The sequence below is a fragment of the Balaenoptera physalus genome (genome assembly GCF_965194825.1).
Source record: "Balaenoptera physalus genome assembly, chromosome: 15".
NCBI classification, from domain to species: domain Eukaryota; kingdom Metazoa; phylum Chordata; class Mammalia; order Artiodactyla; family Balaenopteridae; genus Balaenoptera; species Balaenoptera physalus.
In genome coordinates, this window is record NC_138894.1 from 21,859,794 (window position 1) to 21,876,017 (window position 16,224).

Below are 16,224 nucleotides of genomic sequence, written 5' to 3' on the forward strand. Positions count from 1 at the left end.
AAAAATAGGTGGAACACTGAATATAAAATAATGAAACGCTATAGTCAAAGGACTAAAACTGCCATCATTAATTTATAGATTGATAATTCATGTATTCATGCACTCTTCATTCAAAATTATCTGATATATAATTCCTATATGATTTACATTAATGGCAATTTAGAGATCCATTAGAGGTTCCCAAACGGGGATCAAATGTGTTCTGGAAGGATTGTGAGGTTGTGTTTGGTGGAAGCAGACCCTTGAAGTGAAGGAATTGTAGGAAGTGGGCAAGGCGCAGAAATTTCAATTTAGTCAGAACTGGTTGTATTGATTATATATTTATTTGAGGTATGGTATTCCACTGAATAAAGAAATCTCTGACTAAAAATATTAACAACAACCAAAAACACCCCACAGATTTATGTAAACCAGCTCTTTCGGGGATTTCCACTTCCAACCATGAAGGAGAAGCCAGTAAGAGACCCACTTTCCTGTTGAGAACAACTAGAAATTCAGAATAAAAATAATTTCCTTGAAAGTATGGGACAGCAGCCAAAGGAGTTAAAACTTAGACTAGATCAAAAAGAGATGCTTGTTGAGGGGGACCCAATTTTCTGCATTTCACTTTTCCTCCCAGGGATTTGCTAATACTTAGTATAGAAAGAGAAACTGAGATGCCAGGTAGAAGGTAGCTGCTGAGAGGAAGATAATTCTTTAGAGTTTTCAGCAATCTCATAGGGCCGGGGAGGCAAAAACTGTAGTCCAGGACAGCCAAGGGAGCAAAGGCTAGGAGCTAAAGTTGCATAGAGAAGGGAGATTCAAAGACTGGCCCTTTACTGCAAGTTTTCTTCCACAGTTTTTGTCTATTGTTACAATAGCAACAGTCAAGAAGCACATTGAAGGCATACAAAAAGCAAATCATGATGATGGGAAAACAAAAATTGGAGTAAATGCTTCACAGATGAGGCGGGATACTAAATAATACATCTGATTCTCTGTTGGCATCTGGGAAGACAATTCCATAGGACTAGGGAAAATGAAAGGTAGACTAGACCTCAGAAAGACTATATACTATCCTCAATTCACTTCACTTGACTGAATTGAGATGGTTTGCCTCTCTGCTGCCCTTCAGATGACAGGATGAATTCTCCCTGGATAGAGAAAACATTATCTAGACTGCTATGGTCCGAATGTTTGTATCCCCCCAGTATTCAAACATTGAAATCCTAATGCCTGGTGTGATGGTATTAGGAGGTGAGGTCGTGGGAGCTTCATAGGTCATGAAAGTGGAATCTTTATGAATGAGATTACTGTTCTTATTTTTTAACTTTTTATTTTATATTGGAGTATAGCCAATTAACAATGTTGTGATAGCTTCAAGTACACAGCAAAACGACCCTGACATACATACGTACGTATCCACTCTCCCCCAAACTCCCCTCCCACCCAGGCTGCTACATAACATTGAGCAGAGGTCCCTGTGTTATACAGTAGGTCCTTGTTGGTTATCCATTTTAAATACAGCAGTGTGTACATGTCAATCCCAAACTCCCTAACTATCCCTTCCCCCTACCCTTCCCCACTGGTAACCAACATAAGTTCATTCTCTAAGTCTGTGAGTCTGTTTCTCTTTTGTAAATAAGTTCATTTGTATCATTTCTTTTTAGATTCTGCATATAAGCAATATCATACAATATTTCTCGTTCTCTGTCTGACTTACTTCACTCAGTATGACAATCTCCAGGTTCATCCATGTTGCTGCAAATGGCATTATTTCACTCTTTTTAATGGCTGAGTAATATTCCATTATATATATATATGTACCACATCTTCTTTATCCATTCATTTGTCGATGGACATTTAGGTTGCTTCCATGTCTTGGCTACTGTAAACAGTGTTGCAATGAACATTAGGGTACATGTATCCTTTCAGACCATGTTTTTCTCCAGATAGTGTATAAAAGGGACCCCACAGAGCTCCCTCTCCCCTTCTGCCATGTGAGAGCACAGTGAGAAGTTGCCAGCTATGAACCAGGAAGAGGACCTTCACCAAAACACATCTATTCTGGGGCCTTGATCTTGGACTTCCCAGCCTCCAGAACTGTGAGAAATATATTTCTGGTTTTACAGGCCATCGAGTTTGCGGTACTTTGTTACAGCAGCCTGAATAGATGAAGACACAGACCCTCTATATCTTTTCATAAGCATGTTTACCATTCAATCAAAAATTACCCAGTGTACTAAAAATAAATAATAATCAAGATAAAATCAAATAATAAAAACAGTCACCATAATAAAGTCTCCGTTTTGAAAGCCTCATAAGGCTCCATAATCGCTTATTTAAACAAGTACAAATTCAATTAAATGAAACATGGCACATTCCAGTCATCAGGCAAACATCAGAGGTGAATTATAATTAAGAGTCTTAACTCCATTTTGAATATTTGACTGCTGACAGTGTTTAAGTCTCACTCTTCTCCCTTTCCCTCTTGCTCCACAACCGGGCAAACTGATAGGAAAACCCACCTTTTTTTTTGATGCCAGTAGGGAAATTTGAAGAAACATTCAAGATACAGTCCCTCCATGGAAATATTGGCTCCAGCCCCACAGCCTGATAAAGACCAAAAGCACTTGTTCTTCTCTTCGCTGAAGTCACTGTGGACTGGCTTGGGCACCTGCTCTGCTCTCCCTAGAAAGTCCCATTATGTGAGTAATAGAGCTGTTCATACCCTCTTGGTGGCTGCTGTTGCATCATCAGTCCTGAAATCCAAGCTGATTTCGGGGGGCAGGGAAAGTTGCCTTCTGTGGGGCAACCACAAAACGGAAACAAAATTGATCCAAATATTGGAGTTCTTTGACTTGGATTTTTAAAATAACTCTGATTAATATATTTTTTAAAGAAGATGACCTGATAATGAATTATACCAAAGAACTGGAATCACTTTTTAAAAAAATGAATCAACTAGAAATTCTTAAATAAAAATTGAACTCAGTAGATCAGTTTTAAGCATATTGGACACAGATGAGTGAGCTTAAAATTAGGTCAGTAGAAAATAACCAGACGTAAGTATAGCTTAGGAAGAAACTTATAGTCTTAAATGCACATATTATTAAAATAAGAAGGGCTAAAAATCAATGGTATGATTATCCATTTCAAAAAGTTAGAAAAAGACCAGTAAGTTATACCAGAAGAAAGCAGAAAAAAGAAATACAAAGATTGGAGCATAAATAAAATTTAAAGAAAAACAAAATCTACAAAGCTGAAAGCTGTGTTTTAGAAAAGATTATTAAATTGATCAAACTCTTATAAAACTAATCAATTAAAAAAAAGAGAAGACACCAATTAGCCATATGAGGAGTGAAAGAAAGAAAGAAAGAGTAGTGCAAATTCTCACACATTAAAAAAGATTAGAAGACATGGGCAATTTTATGCAGAAAACTTACAACATTAAATCAAAAAAATTCCTAGAATACAACTTACCAAAGCTGACCCAAAAAGAAATAGAAAACTTAAATAGTCTTAGGTTTTAAAAAAATTAATCTGTACTTTTAAAAAATCTCCCTCAAAAAAAAAAAAAAAAAAAATCTCCCTCAAATAAATACCCAGGCTCAGATTGCTATACCAGTGAATTCCTCCAAATACTTAAAAAATATATAATGCCAGTCTTACACATTCATTCACTTCCAGAAAACAGAAAGATGGAATAATTTCTTACTCATTTTTTGAGGGAAAGCATAATTTTGATACCTCTGAAGGAGAATAAAGGAGACAAAAATCATACAACTGTCTCAAAATGTGCAGAAATTTTGTTTGATATAATATTATATGTATTCATGATTTTTAAAAATCTTAGTGAAGGAATAACAGAAGACAACTAAATTAATCTACTAAAAGTATCTGCAAGAAATCTAGAACAATCAATATAATTAGTGGTAAAATATTTAAATTTTATCACCGTGATCTAAAAGTAACAGAAGTATCTATTACCACAATATCGATCTGAACATCTGGCTAGTGCAATAATGCAAGGAATAAACAAGATACAAGGATTGGAAAAAAAGAAATACAACTGTCCTAATTTTCAGACAACATGATTATGTATACAGAAAATGCTAAAGGCTACAGTCAAAATTTGGCATTAGTAAGTGAATTTATCAAGTTAATGGATATGAAAATCAATATATCAACCAAATTTTTCGTATTATAGACACAGAAACTAAGGCCCAGAAAAGTGCCCAAGTCCATACAGAAACTTTCAAAATGGAAAAATGGTGACTCTCAGCCCAGCACTCAAGTTTTCTTACATGTATGCATCAGCAATGAAGCACTTCTTTGAAGTACACAAGCTACAGAAATGTTTTCAATTCCTGTTCACCTCTAATCAAACAGAGGCCAGTGCATACCCTAGCCATGGCACCTCCTGGGCATCAATAAATTCTAAAATGCTGCTGCAGTGACCACACAGGGGGAAGGAAAGGAACAACTAAGAGAAGCAAATCAGCAGTGGTCTGAAATGTGGAGTCTGAATGACATGAAGCTTCTGCTTCTGGCACAAGTTGTGGATCAAGGATCACCCAGAGTGGCTGGACTCCCCTTCAGTGAAACCTACAGATGGGATGAGGGGAAATGGTGGGTGTGTCCAGGGTCTATCACAGGAGAAGGGAGAAAGAGTAGACGAGTGGGCTACTTGGTCCTGGCCTCACATTTACACAGGGCATCAAGTTTAAACTTCAAACATCATCTACAAATGAGGTTACACACAGAATTACAGAAAGACACTGCCAGGACTGAAAGTAGGAGATGTTTATCATATAATTTTGAAGTCATGTCCTTTTCTTCATCCTTAATGCCTATGACACTCTGAATTAACATTCTCTATAAATTCTGCAGTTATCATGTAAATACTGTGATTATATATATGGGATGATGTATCTGTAGGTTAATATTATTATTTATTACATATAAATATTTTAAACTTTTGTAGCACTCATTCAGCATTCTTTCTTTCCTCCTCTTACTCTCTGTATCCTTCTACCCCTTTTTCTTCTTTTTTACCTGCTCTTTCTCAAAATAACAGAAGGGGCCAGAACTTCCAAGGCAACCTTGGAAAGACTCTGGATTCTTCAATGGCCAATTTGGAGCTTGGAATTTGTGTGTGGAATGTGAAGACTAATGGGGTGCTTGCCCCATCCGTGGGGACAGAGCCAGAAAGACTGTCTTGATATTATAAGTATGACCCTATCTTTAGCTCTAGTCTGGTGTCACCTCAAGACACTGGAGCTATGGTAGGAAGTTCAAGGGTTTTATTTTAGTAGTTTCAGCTTTTGCATGTTCAGCTTGCCGACTGCTGTCATGGGTGATAGCTCAGCCTGTGTCCTAGAGGAGCAGGGGCCTCCTCTAGGCTTGATGTAGGACTTCCTGCAGGCTGAGTGTTCAGCCCCAGAAGCGACAGCAGTGCTGGATTAACCAAAGAGTGAACCAAGCACATGCTTAGGGCACGATTAAATTGGAGCACAACCCCATCACTCACTGCAAGAAAAATGGAGAGTATTTCATATTTGATGAACTTATTCAGAATTTAATTTTGCCATCCAAAGAAAACAAAAAGTAACTTATTTAATTTTTAGCTGCATTTAAGTTGTCTGCAGTTTTGGGTAATTTTATTTTATTTTTGAGTTACAGTGGGGCTATACCAGAGTTTTTGTTGTTGTTTTTGCTGTTGTTTCTAAGTACTCAGACCCTGAAAAAGTTTTAACCTGGCTCTGATAACCATTCCCTAAATTTGCCAGGACCCTTGCCCTCCTTGACTCTTTTTCTCTATCACACACATTTCATGTTCAACATCTCTCTTTTCTACGTAGCCCCACATCACTCAATCCAACCTTTGCCAAGTTGTTGGTTTTCAACTCCTAGATTTAGGCAGTCTGGTTATCATTTCACTTTTATTTTGTTTCCCTTGAACAACATTTTTCTCAAAATCACACAGCACAATTTTGCATTTATAAAGCAACTCCCACAGATGTCTCTAACACAGAGAATATACTTAGGACCTGAACTTACACTCCTACTACTGCCCCAAGATCCTTCACCAGGAGTTCAGACATCTCTTATAGGGAGGGGGGATTGATTTTTACATGTTCATAATGTGGCCAGCTAATCCAGGCTTAAGTGGGTGGAGTGGAGATGGGGACAAAAAGGGAACAGTGTTTAAATCCCCTTTTGGCAATTTTAATTCTATTCCCTCTAATCAAACCTTGTCTTCAGCACTTTGGAGGGTCCTTTCTATTGCTCCTGTTTCAACCTCTGCTTATTGTTCAGGAAAATTAGCAGACATGTTTCAGAACACGTTTAGAATTGTCTAATAGAGGAGAGATTACTGAAAACCTGTTTCCTTTGCAAGGGATGGAGTCAACAGAAGATAAAAGAAAGATCCAGGAAAACCATAGAAGGATGGCCTGTTGAAATTCCAAGAGACATATGTAGAGATTAACCCTACTGATAAATTCTAGTCTTGGGCCTCTCTTGACTTACCTCCACCAGCTTGTTGGCATGCTCGCGGAAAACCTGGGCGTATTCTTTCACTTCCTTCTCATTCCCACTTTTTGCAGCCTCAATGAGAACTAGCAAAGGGACGTTGGTTTCCAAGAAAGAATCAGATATGTGATCCATCACTGCTTTCCGAAGCTACAGTGAAAACAAAAACAGAAACACACACAATTAAGGAACAGAGGAATTGTCTATTTGAGTGTATTACTCGTTTAGCCATATGAATTATATCACTGCCTGGAAATAGTTTTTCTAAAGTCCCAGTTCTCATTGTCCACAGGCATAATGTTCCAACACTCTTTTTAATCTTGCTGGTGCTTATCACATCAAAGGAAGGCAAAGAGATATGACTGATGAATGATTCTGAATTAACTGTATTGCAGGTCAACTTGAAAGTTGACCTACGCATGGCCTGTAGCTCAATACATTATAGGCTCTCCTTATCAAAGTTCTGCTCTCATCCTTCATTGGCCAAATGTCTCCTTTTAGGTTTTGACTCTTGATTCAGCTCAAAAACTTGGGCTCTTTAGAAAAAGGAGAAATCTAGGCACCATTCAACAGGTGGGGAGAACTTTAGGTGAACTGGACCTTGAAGCCACCCTAAAACCTTACCACTCTGCAGTCTCCTACCCTTTATAGATCCATTGTTTGTATTTAATGGAAGTGGAAACATGAAACATCTAATGATATCAAAAATGTGTCTGCCCAGGTGCCATGATGATATAGTTGCTGTGCTCCAGAAAGAAGTACTGACAATTATTCTTCAGGGTAAGTTAGAATAAACATACCCACATTTCTAACAGTGCATAATTACACATCATTCCCACATTGTTAAAATGGAAAGCAGGGCAGCTGCGTGAAAATGAAATGAAACTGTACTGAACAATTACCTTAGTGCTGCTTTGTTCATAACTGTCAGGATGTATACAGGGAGAAAACACCCCAAATACAAGTAAATATGAGAGAAGATGATAAACAATGTGTATATTTTCCAAACAAATATTCCTATTCAGGAGTATTCAGGCAAATCTTTTGATAAGGTGATACACATACACATTTATCATTGGTCAGAGGAGAATTTTACACAAATCTCAGTTCCTTTTTGCACTAATTACCATAAAGTATGCATGTGTGTATGTGTAGCTTAGTTTTGGTTTAACTCTGGATTGAGTTGGACATTTCACCATATAAAATATAACAAAGCCTATGGAAAATTAACATTAATTAGTTACTCATTTAGCAAGGTGTGTTAAATTTCTGCTTGGGAATAATGTTTTTATTGGCAAGCTCATATATTCTGGGTATATATGATGTGCCAGACAACTAAGGTTAACCAAGATCTTTACATATTACATTACTTAATCCTCACAACAATACTATGAGATAGGGACTAGTCTTATGCCAGTTTTTCAAATTAAGAAAACAGGACTTGGAAAAATTAAATAACTTGCCTGCCATCATAAGGTGGCAAGTAGCAGAAGCCACTATGAAAAACTCTGAAGGGGACAGTGCAGTGGACACTTGAAACTGACCTGGCTTGGCTCTCTTCCAGGACAGAGACCCTCATGAAGGAGAAACTACTGGGAGTGAAATCAAAATTGAACTGGATGGGGAAAATAGAGATAAAAGAAAGGGAAAGTCCAGTTAAAGTGGGGGCAATTGTCAGAGCCAGGCTATCTCACCAGTCAAGCCACTGTGTTTTGTTTTTTTTTAAATCTTAAAATTTTATTTTGGTAAAATATATATAGCATAAAGTTTTCCATTTTAACCATTTTTAAGTGTACAATTCAGTGTCATTAATTAGCTTCACATTAGCTTTCGTGTGACTTTTACAAATGTAATTTTAAATGAATTAAGTTAATGTGGATTGGTTATGTTCCTGGTCATATGAACACATGTAAGAACATTTAAAATTATGTTGTGCAACCAACACCACCAGATAGTTCCAAAATATTTCCATCACCCCAAATAGAAATTGTATAAACATTAAGCAAAAATTCCCCATGCTTCCTTCCTCCCAGCCCCTGATAAATATACTCTCTGTCTCTATGAATTTGCCTATTCTAGATCATTCATATAAGTGAAATCATACAGTATTTGTCATTTTGTGTCCAAGCCACTGTTCTTTTAAATGTTACACAAAAGTAACAAGAGTGAGAGTTCTGTGAAGCTAGAAGAGCTATTTGCTCTTCTAGCCTCTGTCTAAACCTTCGGGAAAATTGAGTTCACATAAAAATGAGCAACTTGAAATTATCAAGGTCAAAACTCACATAAAATTATTATAAGAAAAATATATTATCTCTACACAAACTGAAAGCATGCCAGAAAAATATGCCTGTAAAACAAATTAAAACTGTAATTTACTATTTCAAACATATTAAAATACACTAAAAATTGATGCAAAATATGAAAAAACATAAATTAGAAAAAGAAGAAATCATAGGATGAGGTCATGAAACTCAGAAAATAATTCTAAATAAAAGAAAAATCATTTGAAGGCTAAACAAGAATTAAAAAACACAATAGCAAATGCCTCTAGAGAAATAGAAAGAGAAAAGAAGGAAAAATTTTTACCCAAAATAAATTTTTAAAAAAGAGATTTAAAAAATTTGAGAAAAGGTGACAAATATTGAAGATAGGCAAAGAAAATTCAATTTATGGCTACTAGAGGTCCCTAAAGAAGAAAATCAAAGCAAGAAAACAGAAAGAATACTAAGTACTCTAATTCATGAAAGTTTTCATATATATATATATATATATATATATATATATATATATATATATATAATTTTCAATTAAAGTGTTATTATATAAATATAATCAATTACATATTTATTTTATATAATTATTAAAAAATATATAAATTATATTCTATATACATTCAATGCAGAAATATATATTCTATATAGAAATATATATTATATATATATAAACTATTTTCTGAAAAAGCATATCATGTACTTGAAAAGAGTGACCTACACTATCAACCAAGAAAACTGGATTCTAAAGAAAAAAGAGGCAAATCCTTATGTACGTAAGCAAATAGAGCATGTGACTTATAAAGGAAAGAAAATCAGATGATCACCAGACTTTTCAACAGCAAAGCTTTTGCCAGAAGAAAATGAAATACTATATTTAAGGTACTCAAGGGAAGAAAATGTGAGCTAAGAATTTTATAACCAGCAAAACTGACTTTCAAGGATATAAGCCACAGACCAAATTTGATCAACATGCAAGAACTCAGAAAATATTGTTCCTATGAGACTTAGGGAATCTGTTAGAGAACGAACTTTACCCGGCAAAATAATTAGAAAAACATCAACATAATATCTACAAAAACATAACATAAGTAAGTACTGGCAGTGAGCATTCAATATATACATGTTTATAAAACTAAGAATATAGGATAGTCAAATGGGAGAGAGTATAATATAAAATGAATGTATGCTCTGGCAATGAAGAGGTAAAAATGAAAAGAGAAAGGGAATAGGATCTTTTTGTGAAAAGATTTTAACTACCTTATGTAATTTTAATTATAATGGTAGTATGAAGATTGCTATTCTAACACTATTGTGTTTCAAGGTAAAATAAAGCAAACAGTTATGAAAGTTTATTTCACATCTCCTGTGTTCTTGCTAACCAGAGTGTTGGTGTGGAAGAAAGACGATGTAATATAGAAGAGGTTAAGGAAAAACCCTATAATCCTAGATCTGAAGTAGAAATATCAGTATGAACACATGAGATTTTAAAGTGAAAACATACACACACACACACACACACACACACACGTACAATTTTCAAGTTCTATCCAGTGAAAAGGTCTAAGAATAATGGCCAGCCCAGTAGCAATGAACATCTTGAAATAAAATTTTCTCCTAAAACAAACTAGGACTTCTTAGGGAAATGGTTGATTCTAATTTCTTTGAGGCTAGAAATATACAAATAGCCTGAAATATCTTATTATACCAGACAGCAAAAAGAGATCAAAGACTACCAGGGTCATGTAAAAATAACTCAGGAGGCTCCCACTTGGCCAAAGACTAGACAATTTAAACATCACAAAGAATAAAAATTCCAGTGGCTTGAAACCCATCAAATATGTTTAAATGAGTTTATAATGACTAAAAAGTAATAATAATTAATTGGTCACCTTCAGAGGATGACAAAGAACCAATTCATTTACCTTGGAAGAATCAAGAATACATCTTGCCTTTCCTACATGAACTGAGATTCTTTGTAACGAGGAAAATGTCTGTCTATAAATTTAGTCCACTTAATAAATAAAGACAAAATGATAGGATATCACCATTTTGCAACCTTTAATGAATTAAGACATCAGACAATGAACAATAGTGGTTGAAAACATCACAAAAAAGATACAACAATTTAAGAATTGTGAATCACTATATTGTACACCTGTAACTTATATAATATTGTATATCAACTATACTTCAATTTAAAAAAAGAGAGAGAGAACCAGACATTATGTGCCTTCTGATGAAACAGCACAATCCCAAGTATGGTGATGCCAAAGGGATCAAACCTGAACATGGTAGAAGCTCTGGATCCCCTTGGTGATTTACACAAAATATAGAAGACAGAATAACATATGGGACTGCATCACACATATCTATTCAGCTAAATGCAAACTCTGGAAAACTGACAGTACAAACCATCCGGGTTCCCCAACAGATAGATTATAAGCAAAAGAAAGGGATGGAAGGTATTGCAACAGATTAAGAGACTAAAAAATAAATCCGAAAACATGGGCATACCTAAACTATATCATATGAAGATGCATATCAGAGTGATAAAACCACAAAGAAATACAAGGAAGTGAGCATTCTCAAAGTCAGGATAATGTTGCTTTTTGAGGGAGGCAGGAAATATACAAAGGAGTTTCTACGGAGGCTGGCAAAGTCTATTTCTTGACCTGGGTAGTGGTTACAAGAGTGTTTGCATAATGATAATGCTTATTGTGTGTGGATTTCTAGATCTATGCTTTATTTTATAATTTAAAATTTCAAAAAGAAAGAAACATTTCTCATGCACACTTTTCCAATTTTATCTAGATGGAATACAGACATGACCCCAAGGTGACCTGGGAAGCCATGAATTGAAGATGGTGTACAACCCCTGTTCCCCCCAATCAACCTACACCTGAATGCATGGAGGAGAGCTTCCCAGTGTTCTGTCACTGGCCCAGCATTGTTACATGATTAAGAATGCAATTCTATTTTGTAGGAGCTGTTGCACATTTTGAAGTTTATTAGTTATAGTAGTTGGTTTGTTCTAACTTAACTAGAACACGTTGAAACAGATCTGTTTTTTTTCCTGCCAATTCTGTCTTCTTCCAGGCTGCCTTTCCTTCCCTTGATTCTTCCTAGTTAAAAGGTGGGCCCCAGGCCAGTATCATTGCCATTTCCTGGGAGTTTGTTACAAAAGCAAGCCTCAGGCCCATCCCAGACCTCCATTTCAATCAGAATTTGCATTTTAATAAAAAGCCCAGGTGATTCCTATGCACAATAAAGTTTGAAGAGCACTGCCCTAGAAGACCTATTGTATCAGTTAAGTTCTTAGTTGTAAGCATTAGAAACTGATTTTGGAAGGTTTAAGCAGAAAAGCTCTCCTGTTAGTTGAAAGAAAGAACAGAATTCAAAAAGGTTAGGACAGGGTTTCCCTGGTGGCGCAGTGGTTAAGAATCCACCTGCCAGTGCAGGGGACACAGGTTCGAGTCCTGGTCCAGAAAGATCCCACATGTCGCAGAGCAACTAAATCCATGCGCCACAACTACTGAGCCTGCACTCTAGAGCCTGTGAGCCACAACTAGTGAGCCCATGCGCCACAACTACTGAATTCCACGTGCCTAGAGCCCATGCACCACAACAAGAGAAGCCACCACAATGAGAAGTCTGCACACCACAACGAAGAGTAGACCCCGCTTGCCACAACTAGAGGAAGCCCGCACTCAGCAACAAAGACCCGACACAGCCAAAAATAAAATTAAAAAATAAATAAATTTATTTAAAAAAACTGTTAGGACACTGTGTCTTTATGTCATTAGCTTCTGATGAAAAGTCTTAGGCAAATGAACCTGATTTTTATCTGAGTGAAATACAGACCCAAACTCTGGGTCATGTGTAAACATCTAGTTGCAAGAGTGAAGGAGGAAGGTGTTGGGAGGAAAGCATTTTGTAAAAACAAATGTTCTGGCCATTTTAGCTTCTTATATACCAAAATTCATATAATGAGGAATTCCCCAAACATAGGAAGGGAATTCAGATGCTAACTCAAAACCAAAAAATGGCCAATAAAGAATAGATCTGGTAGAACAATAATTCAGGTACTCAAGCATGGGTGGAAGGTAGAAAAAATAAATACATTTATAGGAAATAATTAAAGGTGAAGGGTTGTCTGTAAGGAACAATATCAGAAACTATGGTCTGGGACAGGAATGGCAAGTATACTACCACATTTCCTTTCTATGCCTACACCAGACATGACTAATCAATCACAGTGTTCTTTTATTCTGAGCTCAAATACCATTTCATAATCTTTCTTAGGACAGTGTTCCAGATACCTAATGCCAATAAATCCTATTTCTTCTGCAGAAGGAAAGCTTTCTTTCTTTGCTGAATCTTACCTGCAATTTAAGTGTTTTTGCATGCCAACCTTTAGGTGGAATTGTCTCCAAGCATGACAATCCAGTGCCATCTTGATTTTCAGAAATAAGAGTTAACACCCAAATCTAGGCTGGGCTCATGATATTTAACAAATGGCTGATTGTTTTAACATGTCTTGTCATTTAGACAGATGTTTAGAAAAATCTTGTTAAGAATAATAGTATTCACTTCACTACAATGATGTAAGGTAACACCAATCAAGGTCAAATTCAGGGTAGAGGGTGATTTTAAATGGGCTCAAAACTTTGAACCTTAAATCTTTCCATGGATACAGCTGCTCTGGGCTCTTCACAATCACTGACATATTTTACCATATTTCCTTAAGCTTTGGGGTGTAATTGTTATTAAAAATGAAAAATCAAAACAACAAAGTGTCTGGGTCAGGAGCCATCTAGCCTAGGGGCTTGACAAGAATTAAGCCTCATTAAGTCAGGCAAATTTTAGTCAGCCTGAAGGTCAATTAAGGTAATCAGTCAGTGCAGTAATCCACCCAAAACCACTTTAAGAAGCTAAGGTGCTGCCAATGCACACAGTCCACTGGTAATGACAGCACTGCTCACAGTTTGGGATGGGGGTGGGGGCAGATGTGGGGGGAGCAGAGGCATACCTATGAAGCTTGTGCAAAAGCATTTAGAGAATAATCACTTTTTTTCCCTTTATTTTGTTTTCTTTATGAGAAACACATAAAATCCTTTGGTCATTCTATTCATTATCCTGATGGCACTATCTTCTGTGAAGCAAAATCATTTTAATTGGGATACTAGCTTCTTTCCTTAATGAAACCAATTACTTCTTTAAAAAAAAGAAAAAAGAAGAAGAACAGTTTATCAGGATTCATGCTTTTCTCCATATACCCCTCTCCCCAGTTTAGGCCCTACTGGATCAATTCAAAGCACAACTGTCATCATTAGAAACACCAATGTGTATGGCCCTAAATAACAAACTCATGATGGTTTAGTTTAGTCAGATAAACAGTCCATGCCCTCTAGATTTCTCCTCTAGGAGTGCTGATGTAGTCAAGATAACAGTTGATACATACCTTGCTGATGGAGTAAAAAGCACTTAGTAGATAACTGTAGTAGATTTGTTATATGAATGGCCCCATTCTTCACCCTCCTTGTACCCAAGCCCATTGCCATGTAACTCTGTATTGTCTGCCTTCTCTTGTTCTGGGCTGGGCCATGTGGCATGCTTAGGGTCAATGGATGTTGACCATCATGATGCATGCAGGGGTGACTTTGCTTGGTCTAGTGGACTTGCTTGGTTTAGTTCTCTGCCATTCTCTTGAGCAGGACATGCCTAGGCTAGACTGCTTGTCCCAGGAGGAGGGAGACAAACATGTGGAATAGAACTAAGTCACCTCAGTCATTCCCATCAAGACCATCTTAGGTCAGTGTAGAGCACCTGAGCCCATACACATGAGAAGGCTTGACTAAGGTGACCACCCTAGACTACTGAGCAACAAATGCTACTTCTGCATGTCATTGAGATATTATACTGCACTATTGTGACAACAGATGACTGATAACATACATATTAAACTAGAATAAGTTTTTGTGGTCACTGAACCATTTTTGGGGGGAGACACCATCAAAATAAATTTCTGATCAGTCAGTTGACTAGTTGGTGTCATTCTAACTCAGTTCTTTGGCCAAAAGCGCTGGATTAATAGTAGTCTGCTCTACATGTAAAATTATAAGCTCTGGGCTATGCTTAAAAACATCACAGTTGCAATTTCTTATTTTTATAGATTTAACAAATTATTTAGATTGAAACTGTACTGAAAAGACAAGTCATGGGGACTAAGACAGGGAAGGGTTGGTCAGGGATCATCCTGAAGGATAGCAGCAGGTACTTGGCTTCTTCTGCTGGCTCCATTTTCTGTCCCAGTATGCACAGGACCGTACCAAAGTCCCCTTCTTACTCCACAGTAGGCAAGGGCAATTGCTTTCATAGGAAGAGAGAATGAAATATTGCCTTAGGATCCCAGGCAGTGCTGGGTTATCATGGATCTCCAGATGGCCTCAATCCAGCATGTACAGCAGCTTTCCTTAGTGCTGGTAAAAATGTTAGCAGAACATGGAGCCCATAATCGCTGGAGGCAATACAAGGAAGCAAAAGAGAGATTGGTGGAATGGAGGGTGCCCACAGAAGGCAGAAGCAGATTGCAGCAGTGGGCCATGGAGAAAAGGTGGCAAAAAGGGGAGGAGGAAAGGATTGGGGAAAATTATTATGTCATATTAGCAGACTTTAATGCTTATTTGGTGTCAGACACTGTTCTAAATGCTTGGAATAACTCATTTATTTCTCTGAAAAGACCTGGGTACTATTTTCTCCATTTTATAGGTGAGGAAATTGAGGCAATTGAATGTTACTTGTCCACATTCACATGGCTGATAAGTGGCAGTGGCAGGATTTGAACCCAGGCTGGCCCCAGAGTTCATGCTCTGAACTACTAGTATATGCAACCTCTCCTTTGTCTAAATTTTTCCAGCTTTGCATACATTATTGACTGAAAGCAAAGGTATATAGATACTGATGGTGCATAAAATTCCAGGAACATAGGTGATCCAGCTTTCTGGATGATGAGTGAAGTGCATGAAGAATTCTAGAAGACTCCCCCAGGATAATAAAAGAAAAAAAAAAAAAAAAAAAAAGAAAACCCCAGTAGAGAGGATGGGAAGCAGACCCAGGGACAGATGGATACCCCAAGAGGGAGTAAGTTGTCCCTCCAGAGGCAGAAGTGATGCTGAGTCCTAATGAATCCCCATTCCAGGAGCTGAAAGGGACCTCCTGTATACTCACTATGAGACTCTGTGACTTCCTGGAGTTTTATGAGTCTGTAAAGAAAAAATAATGGAGGACTCATGGGTCAAGATATGTCTACTGCAAAAACATGTCCATGTGTCATACTTGCTTTTATGTAACTATCTTATTAAAACTTATTGGTCAAAGTGTTTTAAAACAGTAAATTGTCAGATTCTCAATAAATGCTCAAGTCAACAGAAGTGAC

General features: G+C 36.9%; 1 protein-coding gene and 1 long non-coding RNA gene across 4 annotated transcripts in view; one reads left to right on the forward strand and one right to left on the reverse strand.

Annotated features, from left to right (window-relative positions):
- Positions 1-16,224, forward strand: part of LOC309643308 — a 997,346-nt gene that overhangs the window by 439,267 nt on the left and 541,855 nt on the right. The gene's annotated exons all lie outside the window — the stretch shown is intronic.
- The window catches only part of CTNNA2 (catenin alpha 2), a 1,185,886-nt gene that overhangs the window by 222,519 nt on the left and 947,143 nt on the right, over positions 1-16,224 (reverse strand). For all 3 annotated transcript variants that reach the window (XM_082425912.1, XM_082425913.1, XM_082425911.1), the window contains exon 9: positions 6,514-6,666. In XM_082425912.1, the coding sequence (XP_082282038.1) occupies positions 6,514-6,666 (153 nt within the window). The remainder of the gene's footprint in view (positions 1-6,513; positions 6,667-16,224) is intronic.